The sequence below is a fragment of the Mauremys mutica genome, chromosome 12 (genome assembly GCF_020497125.1).
Source record: "Mauremys mutica isolate MM-2020 ecotype Southern chromosome 12, ASM2049712v1, whole genome shotgun sequence".
NCBI lineage: Eukaryota > Metazoa > Chordata > Testudines > Geoemydidae > Mauremys > Mauremys mutica.
Genome location: NC_059083.1, coordinates 32181192 through 32196633, shown reverse-complemented (window position 1 = coordinate 32196633; position 15442 = coordinate 32181192). Strand labels below are relative to the sequence as shown.

Below are 15442 nucleotides of genomic sequence, written 5' to 3'. Positions count from 1 at the left end.
AACAACCCCACCTGTTGATTCCGTTCTTCCCCCAGCCTTTCTTGGCTACCGTAGCATTGTCCCCCCACTTGTGTGATGAATTAATAAAGAATGCAGGAATAAGACACACTGACTTGTTAGTGAGAAATGAGTGGAAGGCAGCCTCCAGCTGCTATGATAGTCCAGACAGGACATTAAGCAGTGTGTAGGAGAGAAGCCCAGCATCCCACTGCTAGTCCAGGGGCAACTGAATCTTTTCTTTACACATGAAGGGTGGGGGCTGATGGAGCTCAGCCCCCTGTTGCTATGATGAGGATGGTTACCAGCCATATTGCACCATCCATCCACCAGAAAAAATTAGGGCCAATAGGCTGATGACGAGGACGGTTACCAGTCCTTTTGTACCATCAGCTGAGGCTGATGATGAGGATGGATTTCCATCTTTTTGCACGATCAGCTTATGCTGATGATGAGGATGGATTTCCATCGTATTGTACCATCAGCCGCCCATGACGGGGGGGGGGAGCAAGGATGTTGGTGTTGAGTGCTGCACTATCGCGTCTATCTGCAGCATTCAGTAAAGATAGGGTGACATGTAAAAGAGTCAGAGGATTGTTTTACCTTTCGCTTCTGGGGGTGGGTGGGGGGTGGGTGAGTAGATTGCCGAGCTATGCCCTGACCCGCGGACACTGTGTTTGACCCTAGAAGCATTTGGAGCTCAGCCAAGAATGCAAATAATTTTAGGAGGCTGCAGGAACTGTGGGATAGCTTCAGTCCTCCAGTCCATGCGCATCCATTTGATTCTTTGGCTTTCCGTTACGCTTGTCACGCTGCAGTGCGCTGAGTCCCTGCTCTGGCGTCTGTCTGGAGATTTTTAAAAAAGGATTCTGAATTTCATCTTCTGTAACGGAGCGCTGATAGAACGGATAGAACGGATTTGCCTGCCCTTACAGCGATCACATCCGCATGGTCCATGCGGGAGCTCTTTTTTTTATTTTGATTTCGGACTGCATCGCCACCCGTGCTGATCGGAGCTCCACGCTGGGCAAACAGGAAATATTCAAAAGTTCGCGGGGCTTTTCCTGTTTACCTGACCACTGCATCCGAGTTCAGATTGCGGTCCAGAGCGGTCACTGGTGCACTGTGGGATAGCTCCCGGAGGCCAATACCGTCGATCAGCGTCCACACTAACCCTAATCCGATATGTTAATACCGATACTAGCGTTACTCCTCTCGTTAGGGAGGAGTACAGAAACCGGTTTAAAGAGCCATTAAAATCGATATAAGGTGCCTCCTAGTGTGGACGGTTTTGGCGTTAAATCGGTTTTATGCTCCTAAAACCGATTTAAACGCCTAGTGTAGACCAGGCCTTAGTGATTGTCAGCTCTTAGGCTTTGCCTACACTACAAAGTTTTGCTGGCAAAAGTGATGCCACTTTAATTAAAGCCACTGTTGCATGTGCACACTAGCTCCTTGTGCAGGCAGAGCACATTCACACTAGCAGCTCTTACTTCCACACAGAGAGCAGCACGGTTAGTAGCGATCCCACTGTGAAAACTGGCCACCAGGGTGCTTTGCAGAGGTGAAAGTGGGCCGGTGCGGGCCAGAGCAGTGCTCTGGCAAGAGCCGGCCGCCAGTCCGGCCCGCACACAGCCAACATTTGCTCCCCCGTTGGCAGCCCTGCCGGTAGGTCCCAGCAGCACGGCCGCACCAGCGAGGTTAACGTGCTGGCTTGGCAGTGCTGCCGGACCCTACCAGCAGGCCCACCGACAGGGGGGAGCAATAGGGGCTGCGGCCCTGGGCCCCAGCTTTGGGGGACCCTGTGGGGCCCAGGGTAGCCTGAGGGATTAGCAGGGGGCCTGGCGCCGGCCGGCAGCAGGGGTTGGGTGCGCACCCGCACTCACTGCAGCCAGTAGGAAGCGGAGCGACCCGGCCCCAGCCGTGTTGCTTGGGGGGGGGGAGGAATGGAATCACCCCCTTCCCTGCACTCACCAGTGGTGGGAAGCGGAGCCCCCTTGGCCCTTCTGCCCCAAGGCCCCCCCCTTCCAGGAGGCCAGAGCTACCAACCCTGTTAAGGACGCCGGGCTTGGTGCAGGGAGCACTGGTAAGTCCTGGTGTCTACTTTTACTGACGGGGCTCAGAAACAACCAGGAAGTACTGGCACTTCTCTGCGACTGCCTTGTTCTCCAGGATCTCAGCTTTCACTTTGTTTTAAACTGACTCTCCAGCTGTTCTGGTTGTGAAGAAAACCTCAAAACTGACCCACATGTAGGGATGCAGAGAGCTGGGCACAGCAGCTCGGAGAGGTGTGAACAGCTCCAGTCCCTGAGTGGGGGGTGGGCTCAGGTGCCTGGGGATGATCCTTTAAATATCAGCATTGTTAACAATTTCGTTCACCTTGTGAGAGCGGAGGGGGAGAGTTACAGCACAGCACCATGTACTGCCAGTGACACCTCCTTCCGGTGCCACAGGCGGGTGATGTTTGGGAGATGCCACCTCTTATTTTCCCCCAGTAAAGAAGGTCCAGGCCCAGAGAGCCCACGGGTATATTCTAGCCCCATGAGGGGAGACCGGCCCCAGGAGCCATTTGGAACCAATCAGCAACTCCATCCCATTTTGAACAATGCACCCTCTCCTGTGAACAGACCATGCTGTCTCCTTTTGGTGACTCACATGGGCGGAGCTTATTTTGTGGGTGGATCTTCAGAGAATCCAGCCACCTTTGTCCCTCTGCCCTCTCCCCCAGTCCAATCCCTGCTCATTTATGAAGCTGTTTTGATGGATGCAAAGGCTGCTTTTCCGCCTCCTGTCTCTCACTAGTTCCTGCTGGCTCCTTCCCTCACTGCTTCCCTGCAGCAGCACTGCACGGGTGTCACCGAACAGCTCCCCAGGAGCTCTCAGCAGCAGCTGCAGCAGCAGCCTGGGCCCTTGGGCAGAGAGGGGGAGAGAACTTGAGGGCCCAGAGAAAAGAGAAGAGTGAAATGGGGAGATTCTGCAAGGAGCTGAGGAGGGAGCTCTCGGGTGCTCCCCTGGGTGCTGTACAGTGTCAGACTGACAGGGCAGGAGCACGTTGCTGTGCCGGGTGAAGGAATCACAAGCTGTCAAAGGGGAAGAGAGCCCTGGGGTATTACCGCTCTGGAGCAGTTATAATTATGGGTGGCACATTCCCTCAGACCGAGTGTGTCCCTTGTTCCTCACTGATCCCCAGCCACATCACAGCTTCATCCTGTACAGTTAATGGGACGGCGCTGGTGTCAGGCTCCTAGCTGCTGCCTGGGGGAGGCCACATGGGAGCCTGGCAGACAGATGAGAGCACCGTGTGCATCTTGTTCCTGGCCTGGGCCTGGGGCACAGTGCAGTGATGCATCGTCCTAAGCTCCTCGCTCTCACCGGCAGGAGGGATCATTCAGAACCTTCCCAGCTATTTCCCCTCTGGCCTGTGCTCTGTGATGTGAAACTTTAGCTTAAAACACAGGCCTTGAGAAGTCCTGAGTGTCTGCAGGGAGCAGAGCGTCCCCGCTCTGAGACTGGCGTCTCTGCTCCCACGCTGCCTTTGGGGCTCGCAGAGCTGAGTCTGCTGCCTCCTTCCAGGGTATTTTACTGTTTGTGTATGGAAGGACGATATCTATGGTACACGGACACCAATGATGCTGCCAGGAATGACCTTGAGCGGATCACTGCAGACTACATGGCTCTGGGAAGAAGGATAATGGAGTTTGAGGCGCAAGTGGTGTTCTCGTCCATCCTCCCTGTGCAAGGAAAAGGCCTGGGTAGAGACCGTCGAATAGTGAAAGTCAATGAATGGCTACGCAGATGGTGTCGGAGAGAAGGCTTTGGATTCTTTGACCATGGGATGGTGTTCCAAGAAGAAGGATTGTTGGGCAGAGACGGGCTCCACCTAACAAAGAGAGGGAAGAGCATCCTTGCAAGCAGGCTGGCTAACCTAGTGAGGAGGGCTTTAAACTAGGTTCATCGGGGGAAGGAGACCAAAGCCCTGAGGTAAGTGGGGAAGTGAGATACAAGGAGGAAGCACGAGCAGGAGAGCGCAAGAGGGGAGGACTCCTGCCTCATACTGAGAAAGCAGGACGATCAGCGAGTTCTCTTAAGTGCCTATACACAAATGCAAGAAGCCTGGGAAACAAGCAGGGAGAACTGGAAGTCCTGGCACAGTCAAGTAATTATGATGTGATTGGAATAACAGAGACTTGGTGGGATAACTCACATGACTGGAGTAAGGTGATGGATGGATATAAACTGTTCAGGAAGGACAGGCAGTGTAGAAAAGGTGGGGGAGTTGCATTGTATGTCAGAGAGCAGTATGACTGCTCAGAGCTCCAGTATGAAACTGCAGAAAAACCTGAGCATCTCTGGAGTAAGTTTAGAAGTGTGAGGTGTTGTTGTGGTGGGAGTCTGCTATAGATCACCAGACCAGAGGGATGAGGTGGACAAGGCTTTCTTCTGGCAACTAACAGAAGTTACTAGATCACAGGCCCCCGGTTCTCATGGGGGACTTCAGTCACTCCAGTATCTGCTGGGAGAGCAATACAGCGGTGCATGGACAATCCAGGAAGTTTTTGGCAAATAAATGTAGGGGACAATTTCCTGGTGCAAGTGCTGGAGGAACCAACTAGGGGCAGAGCTCTTCTGCTCACAAACTGGGAAGAATTAGTAGGGGAAGCAAAAGTGGATGGGAACCTGGGAGGCAGTGACCATGAGATGGTCGAGTTCAGGATCCTGACAAAAGGAAGAAAGGAGAGCAGTAGAATACGGACCCTGCACTTCAGAAAAGCAGACTTTGACTCCCTCAGGGAACTGATGGGAAGGATCTCCTGGGAGAATCACATGAGGGGAAAAGGAGTCCAGGAGAGCTGGCTGTATTTTAAAGAATCCTTATTGAAGTTGCAGGAACAAACCACCCTGATGTGTAGAAAGAAGAGTAAATATGGCAGGCGACCAGTTTGGCTTAACAGTGAAATCCTTGCTGATCTTAAACACAAAAAAGAAGCTTACAAGAAGTGGAAGTTTGGACAAATGACCAGGGAGGAGTATAAAAATATTGCTCAGGCATGCAGGAGTGAAATCAGGAAGGCCAAATCACACTTCCAGTTGCAGCTAGCAAGGGATGTTAAGAGTAACAAGAAGGGTTTCTACAGGTATGTTAACAACAAGAAGGTCAGGAAAAGTGTAAGCCCCTTACTGAATGGGGGAGGCAACCTAGTGACAGAGGGTACGTCTACACTACAGGATTATTCTGATTTTACATAAACCGGTTTAGTAAAACAGATTGTATAAAGTCGAGTGCACGCGGCCACACTAAGCACATTAATTCGGTGGTGTGCGTCCACGGTCCGAGGCTAGCATCGATTTCTAGAGCATTGCACTGTGGGTAACTATTCCGTAGCTATCCCATAGTTCCCGCAGTCTCCCCCGCCCCTTGGAATTCTGGGTTGAGATCCCAGTGCCTGATGGGGCAAAAGTCATTGTCGCGGGTGGTTCTGGGTAAATGTCATCAGTCACTCCTTCCTTTGGGAAAGCAACGGCAGACAATCATTTCACGCCCTTTTTCCCTGGATTGCCCTGGCAGACGCCATAGCATGGTAACCATGGAGCCTGTTTTGCCTTTTGTCACTGTCACCGTATGTGTACTAGATGCCGCTGACAGAGGCAATTCAGCAGCGCTACACAGCAGCATTCATTTGCTTTTGCATGATAGCAGAGATGGTTATCAGCCATTCTGTATCGTCTGCTGCCATGGTAAATTGGCAATGAGATGATGGTTACCAGTCCTTCTGTACTGTCTGCTGCTGTCATGGGTGCTCCTGGCTGAGGTCGGCCGGGGGTGCAAAAGACAAAAATGGGAATGACTCCCTGAGTCAATTCCTCCTTTATGGTATCTAAAAATAGAATCAGTCCTGTCTAGAATATGGGGCAAGTGTACTAGAGAACCAGTGTATCAGAGAACCAGAGAGCACAGCCGCTCCGTGTCAGATCCCACAGAAATGATGAGCTGCATGCCATTCACAGGGGGTGCCCCTGCAACAATCCCACCTGTTGCTTCTCTCCTCCCCCAGCCTTCTTGGGTTACCGTTGCAGTGTCCCCCCATTTGTGTGATGAAGTAATAAAGAATGCAGGAATAAGAAACAGTGATTTGTTAGTGAGATAAAATGAGGGGAAGGCAGCCTCCAGCTGCTATGACAGTCCAGACAGGACATTAAGCAGTGTGGGGGAGAGGAGCCCAGCATCCCGCTGCTATGATAGTCCAGGCAGTACAGAATCTTTTCTTTACACATGAAGGGCGGAGACTGATGGAGACTGGAATTTAGAGATTGAAAGAGTATGGCCTACGAGTTCGCAAAGACAAGTGTGAATTCTTCAAGCCCCTGTTGCTATGATGAAGACGGTTACCAGCCATTCTGTACCATCTACTAGAATTGACCGGGAGGCCAGCCAGGAGCACTCATGGGCTGATTATGAGGATGGATATCTTCTCAACTGTACCATCTGCCACCAGGCTGCTGCTGCTGATGGATAGCAGTCATATTGTACCATCAGCCACCAAGGAAGGGGCGGGGCGAGGATGCTGCAGTTCACTGCTGCAGCATCGCGTCTACCAGCAGCATTCAGTAGACATAGGGTGACATTTAAAAGAGTCAAGAGATGATTTTTTTCCCTTTTCCTTCTGGGGGTGGGGTAAATTGATGAGCTATGCCCTGAACCACCCTGGACAATGTGTTTGACCCTACAGGCATTGGGAGCTCAGCCAAGAATGCAAATGCTTTTCGGAGACTGCAGGAACTGTGGGATAGCTTGAGTCCTCAGTCCCCCCTCCCTCCCTCCATGAGCGTCCATTTGATTCTTTGGCTTTCCGTTACACTTGTCACGCAGCAGTGCGCTGAGTCCCTGCTGTGTCCTCTGTCTGGAGATTTTTAAAAAATGCTTTGGAATTTCGTCTTCTGTAACAGAGCTCTGATAGAACAGATTTGTCTGCCCATACAGCGATCACATCCGTACGGTCCATGCTGGAGCTCTTTTTGGATTTGGGACTGCATCGCCACCCATGCTGATCGGAGCTTCACGCTGGGCAAGCAGGAAATGATATTCAAAAGTTCGCGGGGCTTTTCTTGTCTACCTGGCCACTGCATCCGAGTTCTGATTGCTGTCCAGAGCGGTCACAGTGGTGCACTGTGGGATACCGCCCGGAGGCCAATACCGTCGATTTGCGGCCACACTAACCCTAATCCGATATGGTAATACCGATATTTGCGCTACTCCTCTCGTTGGGGAGGAGTACAGAAACCGGTTTAAAGAGCCCTTTATATCGATATAAAGGGCCTCTTAGTGTGGATGGGTGCGGCGTTACTTCAGTTTAACACTCCTAAAATTGGTTTAAACGCGTAGTGTAGACCAGGCCAGAGATGTGGAAAAAGCTAATGTACTCAATGCTTTTTTTGCCTCTGTCTTCATGAACAAGGTCAGCTCCCAGACTGCTGCACTGGGCAGCACAGTATGGAGAGGAGGTGACCAGCCCTTTGTGGAGAAAGAAGTGATTCAGGACTGTTTAGAAAAGCTGGATGAGCACAAGTCCATGGGGCTGGATGAGCTGCATCAGAGGTTGATAAAGGAGTTGGCTGATGTGATTGCAGAGTCATTGGCCATTATCTTTGAAAACTCACGGTGATCGAGAAGGTCCTGGATGGCTGGAAAAAGGCTAATGTAGTGCCCATCTTTAAAAAAGGGAAGAAGGAGGATCTGGGGAACTACAAGCCAGTCAGCCTCACCTCAGTCCCTGGAAAAATCATGGAGCAGGTTCTCAAGGAATCAATTTTGAAGCACTTTGAGGAGAGGAGAGTGATCAGGAACAGTCAGCATGGATTCACCAAGGGCAAGTCATGCCTGACTAACCTAATTGCCTTCTATGAGGAGATAACTGGGTCTGTGGATGAGGGGAAAGCACTGGACGTGTTATTCCTTGACTTTAGCAAAGCTTTTGATACAGTCTCCCACAGTATTCCTGCCAGCAAGTTAAAGAATCATGGGCTGGATGAATAGACTATAAGGTGGTGTGAAAGAGCCAGGCCAGTGGGGTACAGGAGTCTGGTAGAGGGCAAATATACTGGTCACTGGATGAGTAGTTTTCTGTTCCCTGAGTGACCAGAGCAGGGGCTGCACTAGAGTAATCAGGAACCTGCTAGAACCAATTAAGGCAGACATGCTGATTAGAACACCTGCAGCCAATCAAGGCAGGCTAATCAGGGCACCTGGGTTTAAAAAGGAGCGCACTCCAGTCAGGGAGGGGGGAGCCAGAGGAGAGGAAGTGTGTGAGAGGAGCTGGGTGCAAGAGGTGCAAGGAGCTGAGAGTGAGAGGGTGTGCTTCTGGAGGACTAAGGAGTACAAGCGTTATCAGACACCAGGAGGAAGGTCCTGTGGTGAGGATAAAGAAGGTGTTGGGAGGGGGCCATGGGGAAGTAGCCCAGGGAGGTGTAGCTGTCATGCAGCTGTTACAAGAGGCACTATAGACAGCTGCAATCCACAGGGCCCTGGGCTGGAACTCAGAGTAGAGGGCGGGCCCGGGTTCCCCCAAACCTCCCAACTCCTGATCAGATACAAGAGGAGTTGACCCAGACTGTGGGGAAGATCACTGAGGTGAGCAAATCTGCCAAATAAGCACAGGATCCATCAAGGTAGAGGAGGAACTTTCTCACAACTGGTGTCAGGGGTGGGATTTGGTGTGCAGAGCGCGGCAGAAGAAGGAGGGCGATTAAAAAAAAAAAGATAGAGGGTTTATTTTTTTTTTCATCACAATGGATGACTTAGTGCGGGCACTGATACAAGCTACGGTGGCCCAGAAGGAGGCTACCCGTGTTCAGGCAGCCGCCCAACAGGAGGCAATGCGCCTGCAGCAAGAGACTAATCGCCTGCTGATGGACCAGGCTTCTCAAGACCGAGCTATGTTTTGGGAACTGGTAAACCAGGTAAAGACCCTTACAGAGCTGAACCGCAGCCCTGATGGGATGCAGATCATACGGGCCAGCCATTGGCTGCAGAAAATGATGCGGGAGGATGATGTAGAGGCGTACCTTCTGGCCTTTGAGAGGACAGCCCTACGGGAGGCTTGGCCTCGAGATCAGTGGTCTGGCATCTTTGCCCCATTCCTGTGTGGGGAGGCCCAGAAGACCTCCTATGATCTGCCTGAAGAGACTGCAGCAGACTACCCCCAGCTGAAAGCAGAGATCCTGGCCAGATCTGGGGTAACAACTGCAGTGCGGGCTCAGCGGTATCACGAGTGGAGGTCCCAGGAAAACAAAACCCCGTGGTCCCAATTGTATGACCTCATCCATCTCGCACGAAAGTGGTTGCGAACAGAATCCCGGAGTCCGGAAGAGATACTAGAGGTTCTGGTCATCGACCGATACATGAGGGGGCTACCGCCAGACCTTCGTGCTTGGGTAAGCCAGAACGAACCCTCCACCTATGATGAGGTTGTTGCACTGGTAGAGAGGCGAAGGACAGCGAGGGAGCTGACCCGACCAGTTAAGGAAGAGACACCCCGGGTTAAACTAGCAGAGCCAAGCCCTAGAGCTCGGGTGACTGGGCAACCAGGAGATCACAGGTGGAAAAAGAGAGGGGCTGAAGGCCCACCAGAAGCCATAAAGAGTCAGAGCATGGAGGGAGAAGAGGATCGTGATGTTAGACTGCCCAAACCGAGAGACCGGGAATGCCTAGGGCCCCATACAGATGTTATGCCTGCGGGGAGTGGGGACATATAGCTGCACAGTGTCCCAATGCTGAGGAGCCTATGCAGTGTAACCTGGGGAACTGGGCAGACCCATTCTCCCTAATCCACCTTGTGGGGTCTCACTAACCCCACATATGTACACCAGACCAGTAAAGCTAAATGGGGTAGAGACCATGGCACTGGTTGATTCGGGGAGTGCTATCACGCTTGTCTCGGGGAAGCTCGTGAAGTGTAGTCAGCTGCTGCGGGCTAAGTGTACGGGGATAACATGCGTCCATGGGACAGTTGGTTATTACCCCACTATCCCAGTAAAAATCGAGATTCAGGGGAACACTACTGAGGTAGCAGCAGGTGTAGTCCCTAAACTCCCATACCCGGTGCTCATAGGGAGGGACTTCCCAGGGTTTGGAGACTTACTCCCAGTAGGAGGATTGGAGAAAGAGGGGAACCCTGAAGTTAGTGAGGCCTCCACAGTAGACTGTCAACCCCCAGTCTTCTCTGAAATATCCCCAGATTTATTTTCCATTCCCAGACAGGGTAGAAAGTCAAAAAGGGAAAGGAGGGCAGCTAAGGCCTTGGGAACCCGAATACTGACTCAAAGCCAGAGGGTCGCTCTCGCAGGTAAGCGGACCCGAGCAGCTGAAAAGGAGGTCACCAAGGAGGGAGAAGCACCCGAGTCTGACCCCCACTCTAACGCTTCTGAACCAGTAGAGGCAACAGAGACAGGGCCCCTAGATCTTGGGCAGATTAGCCCCGGAAGAGGAAATTTTAGATGGGACCAGGCTGAAGACCCAAGGTACGACAACATTAGAAAGGAGGTGACTGAAATAGATGGGGTCCCTGTGGAAGAGAAAACCCAGGGACCAGGACCCTACTTCATAATGAAGAAGAATCTCTTATACCGGATAGCACCAGTACAGGGGCAGAAGGTACAGCAGATCCTAGTACCTCAAAAACACCAGAACACTGTATTAAGTCTTGCTCATAGTCATCTTTCTGGGGAGCATTTGAGGGTAGAGAAGACCCTGGCATGAGTCCTACGATGGTTCTTCTGGCCCGGAATACATGAAGAAGTGCGGAGTTACTGTGCATCCTGCCCGGAGTGTCAGCTGCACAGTCCTCATCCCCACCTGAGGGCACCTTTAGTACCCTTTCCCATCATAGAGGTCCCCTTTGAGCGAATAGCCATGGACCTAGTGGGACCCCTGGAGAAGACGGCTCGGGGCCACCAATATATACTTGTTGTTTTGGACTATGCTACTCGCTACCCAGAAGCTGTTCCCCTGAGGAACACAGCCTCTAAAACGATAGCCAAAGAGCTGGTGGGAATCTTTTGCCCGAGTGGGGCTACCAAAGGAGATATTAACAGACCAAGGAACCCCATTTATGTCAAAGCTAATGAAGGACCTCTGTACGCTGCTCCATATACATACCCCGAGAACTTCAGTGTACCATCTGCAGACTGATGGATTGGTAGAAAGGTTTAACCGAACCCTCAAGGCTATGATAAGGAAGGTGGTAAGTCGGGACGGGATGGATTGGGACACCCTACTGCCCTACCTTATGTTCGCTATCGGGGAGGTACCTCAGGCCTCAACTGGGTTTTCCCCCTTCAAGTTATTATACGGGCGTCACCCCCGTGGCATACTAGATATCGCCAAAGAGATCAGGGAAGAGGAACCCAATGAGGGGAGAATTGTAATAGAACGTGTAATACAGATGCGAGACCGGATAGCCCGGGTCACCCCTATTGTACGGGGACATTTGGAAAAGGCACAGGAGGCCCAGAGAACCCATTACAATCACCAGGCAAAAGTACGACAGTTCCAACCAGGGGATTGGGTGATGGTGTTGGTACCCACAGCAGAAAGCAAGCTTCTGGCCCAATGTCAGGGGCCCTATGAGGTGGTTGAACCCATGGGGGAAGTAACCTAAAAGGTGCAGCAGCCAGGATGCCGAAAACAAGAACAGATTTATCACATCAACCTTCTGAAACCCTGGCATGCACAAGAGGCATGCATAACTGCCCGAAAAGACCTAACCCAGGAAAACAAGCCTTCCAAACAGGTGAGAGTGTCTCCCGATTTAGCACCAGACCAGAAGAATGAGGTATCTGAGATGATCTTCCGGAACCAAGATGCGTTCTCGACAAAACTGGGTCGAACAACCGAGACATATCACCACATCGTCACGAACCCTGGGCCAGAATAACAATGAGGCCCTATAGGGTACCAGCGGCCAAAAGGGAGGAAATAAAAGCAGAAGTAAAAAAAATGCTGGAGTTGGGGATCATTGAAGAATCCCACAGTCAGTGGTCCAGCCCAATCGTGCTGGTGCCCAAACCTGATGGCACCACAAGGTTTTGCAACGACTTCCGGCGACTAAATGAAGTATCCCAGTTCGACGGTACTTGACTACCCTAGAGTGTCAGATTCCCCTTGCGGAAGATGCAAAGGAAAAGACTGCGTTCTCTACACCAGAGGGTCTTTTTCAATATACTGTCCTCCCTTTTGGACTACATGGGGCCCCAGCTACTTTCCAGTGCCTCATGGACAAGCTACTACACCCGCATAACAGGTATGCTGCTGCCTACTTGGACGATGTGGTCATTCATACCCCAGACTGGGAAACCCACCTAGAGAAGGTGGAGGCAGTCATTGATACCGTCAGGCGAGCTGGCCTTACAGCAAACCCTGCCAAGTGCGCTGTAGGGTTTACAGAGGCCAAATATCTTGGCTACATTGTGGGAAAAGGTCTGGTAAAACCCCAAGTGAACAAGTTGGAGGCCATCCAAAATTGGCCCCAGCCACGTCACAAGAAACAAGTCCGGGCATTCCTAGGTGTTTTGGGGTATTACCGACGATTTATCCCCCACTTTGCCACAAGGGCAAGCCCCCTAACAGACCTAATGAAAGCCCGTGGACCTCATCTGGTGAGATGGTCTGACGCAGCAGAGGAAGCATTCACAGACCTACGAACTGCCCTCTGCAGTAACCCTGTTCTGATAGCCCCTGATTTCACCAAGGAATTTATCCTGCAGACAGATGCATCGGAAGTAGGGTTGGGGGCCATTCTATCACAGATGGTCGGGGAGGAGGCACATTCAATTCTCTACCTCAGTAGGAAACTCCTTCCGAGAGAATAAAAATATGCAGTGGTGGAGAGAGAGTGCCTCGCCGTAAAATGGGCCATGGAAGCATTGCGCTACTTGCTCAGGCGCAGATTTGTCCTCGTGACCGACCATGCCCCTCTTCAATGGATGCAGTGGAACAAGGAGAAGAACACAAGGGTGACCAGGTGGTTCTTATCCCTCCAACCTTTCCAGTTCCGTGTGCAACACAGAGCAGGAAGCCGTCACGGTAATGCCGATGGCTTGTCACGTGTGCACTGTTTGGCATCCCAAGCTGCCCAACCCCTTGGTGTTGAGCAGGGAGGAGGGATATGTGACAGACCCAGGCCAGTGGGGTACAGGAGTCTGGTAGAGGGCAATATACTGGTCACTGGATGAGTAGTTTTTTGTTCCCTGAGTGACCAGAGCAGGGGCTGCACTAGGGTAATCAGGAACCTGCTAGAACCAATTAAGGCAGACAGGCTGATTAGAACACCTGTGGTCAATCAAGGCAGGCTAATCAGGGCACCTGGGTTTAAAAAGGAGCTCACTCCAGTAAGGGAGCGGGGAGCCAGAGGAGAGGAAGTGAGTGTGAGGAGCTGGGAGCAAGAGGCACAAGGAGCTGAGAATGAGAGGGTATGCTGCTGGAGGACTAAGGAGTACAAGCGTTATCAGACACCAGGAGGAAGGTCCTGTGGTGAGGATAAAGAAAGTGTTTGGAGGAGGCCATGGGGAAGTAGCCCAGGGAGTTGTAGCTGTCATGCAGCTGTTACAGGAGGCACTATAGACAGCTGAAATCCACAGGGCCCTAGGCTGGAAGCCGGGTTCCCCCCAAACTTCCCAACTCCTGATCAGACACAGGAGGAGTTAACCCAGACTGTGGGGAAGATCACTGAGGTGAGCAAATCTGCCAGATAAGCACAGGACCCACCAAGGTAGAGGAGGAACTTTGTCACAGTCAGGGCCGGCAATAACATTTTTGCCGCCCCAAGCAAAAAAAAAAAGCGCTGCCCTGCCCCTCCCTGAGCGTCACGTCGCACCGCCCAAGTCCCCACCCCCCCAGCGCCGTGTCGCATCACGCCGCCCAAGTCCCCGCCCGCCCCAGCACTGCCTGACCAAACCAAAAATGACAAAACCAAACCCCGATTGCCGCCCCCTCCCAAGGTGCTGCCCCAAGCACGTGCTTGGTAGGCTGGTGCCTGGAGCCGGCCCTGGTCAGAGTGGATAGAAAGCTGGCTAGATCATCGGGCTCAATGGGCAGTGATCAATGGCTCCATGTCTAGTTGGCAGCCGGTTTCAAGCGGAGTGCCCCAAGAGTGGGTCCTTGGCCGGTTTTGTTCAATATCTTCATTAATGATCTGGAGGATGGCGTGGACTGCACCCTCCGCAAGTTTGCTGATAACACTAAACTTAGAGGAGTGGTAGATATGCTGGAGGGTAGGGATAAGATACAGAGGGACCTAGACAAATTAGAGGATTGGGCCAAAAGAAACTTGATGAGGTTCAACAAGGACAAGTGCAGAGTCCTGCATTTAGGATGGAAGAATCCCATGCACTGCTACAGACTAGGGACCGAATGGCTAAGCAGCAGTCCTGCAGAAAAGGACCTAAGGGTTACGGTGGATGAGAAGCTGGATATGAGTCAACCATGTGCCCTTGTTGCCATGAAGGCTAACGACATTTTGGGCTGTATAAGTAGGAGCATTGTCAGCAGATTGAGGGATGTGATCATTCCCCTCTATTTGGCATTGGTGAAGCCTCATCTGGAGTACCGTGTCCAGTTTTGGGCCCCACACTACAAGAAGGATGTGGAAAGAATCCAGCGGAGGGCAACAAAAATGATTAGAGAGCTGGAGCACATGACTTATGAGGAGAGGCTGAGGGAACTGGGATTATTTAGTCTGCAGAAGAGAAGAATGAGGGGGGATTTGATAGTTGCTTTCAACTACCTGAAAGGGGGTTCCAAAGAGGATGGATCTAGACTGTTCTCAGTGGTAGCAGATGACAGAACAAGGAGTAATGGTTTCAGGTTGCACTGGGGGAGGTTTAGGTTGGATATTAGGGAAAAAAATTAACTAGAAGGGTGGTGAAGCATTGGAATGGGTTACCTAGGAAGGTGGTGGAATCTCCTTCCTTAGAGGTTTTTAAGGTCAGGCTTGACAAAGCCCTGGCTGGGATGATTTAGTTGGGGATTGGTCCTGCTTTGAGCAGGGGGTTGGACTCGATGACCTCCTGAGGTCCCTTCCAACCCTGATATTCTATGATACTCTCCACCCATCAGACAGGCAGACTAATGGCTGTTTATTGCACACAATGTCCCTGCAGGAGAAACTCCAGGGAGCCCTGGGCCCTCTGAGGAAGGAGCTGGAGGAAGCCCTGGTGCTGACGTCTAAAGAGAAGAAGAAAACCACGGAGTGGCAGGTGGGTGTCCGGGTTTCTCTCTCCCTGAGCCCTTCCCCCTGCAACTCTCCCAAGGATGAAGGAGCTGTGAAGCTCCAGGACAAGGGTATGAACCTGCTCTGGTTGCTTGCCCCATGACAGAGGCTTGGTGCCAGCAGGATCAGGCTGTGTCTCTGGTGGGGGTCTCAGCAAAGCAGCTCCTGTACGTGGCAGAGGA

General features: G+C 51.9%; 1 protein-coding gene across 1 annotated transcript in view; it reads left to right on the top strand.

Moving 5' to 3' along the window:
- LOC123346486 (E3 ubiquitin-protein ligase TRIM39-like) overlaps positions 1 to 15442 on the top strand; it is a 48562-nt gene that overhangs the window by 15219 nt on the left and 17901 nt on the right. The window contains exon 3 of the mRNA XM_044983914.1: positions 15151 to 15246. Coding sequence (XP_044839849.1) covers positions 15151 to 15246 — 96 coding nt within the window. The remainder of the gene's footprint in view (positions 1 to 15150; positions 15247 to 15442) is intronic.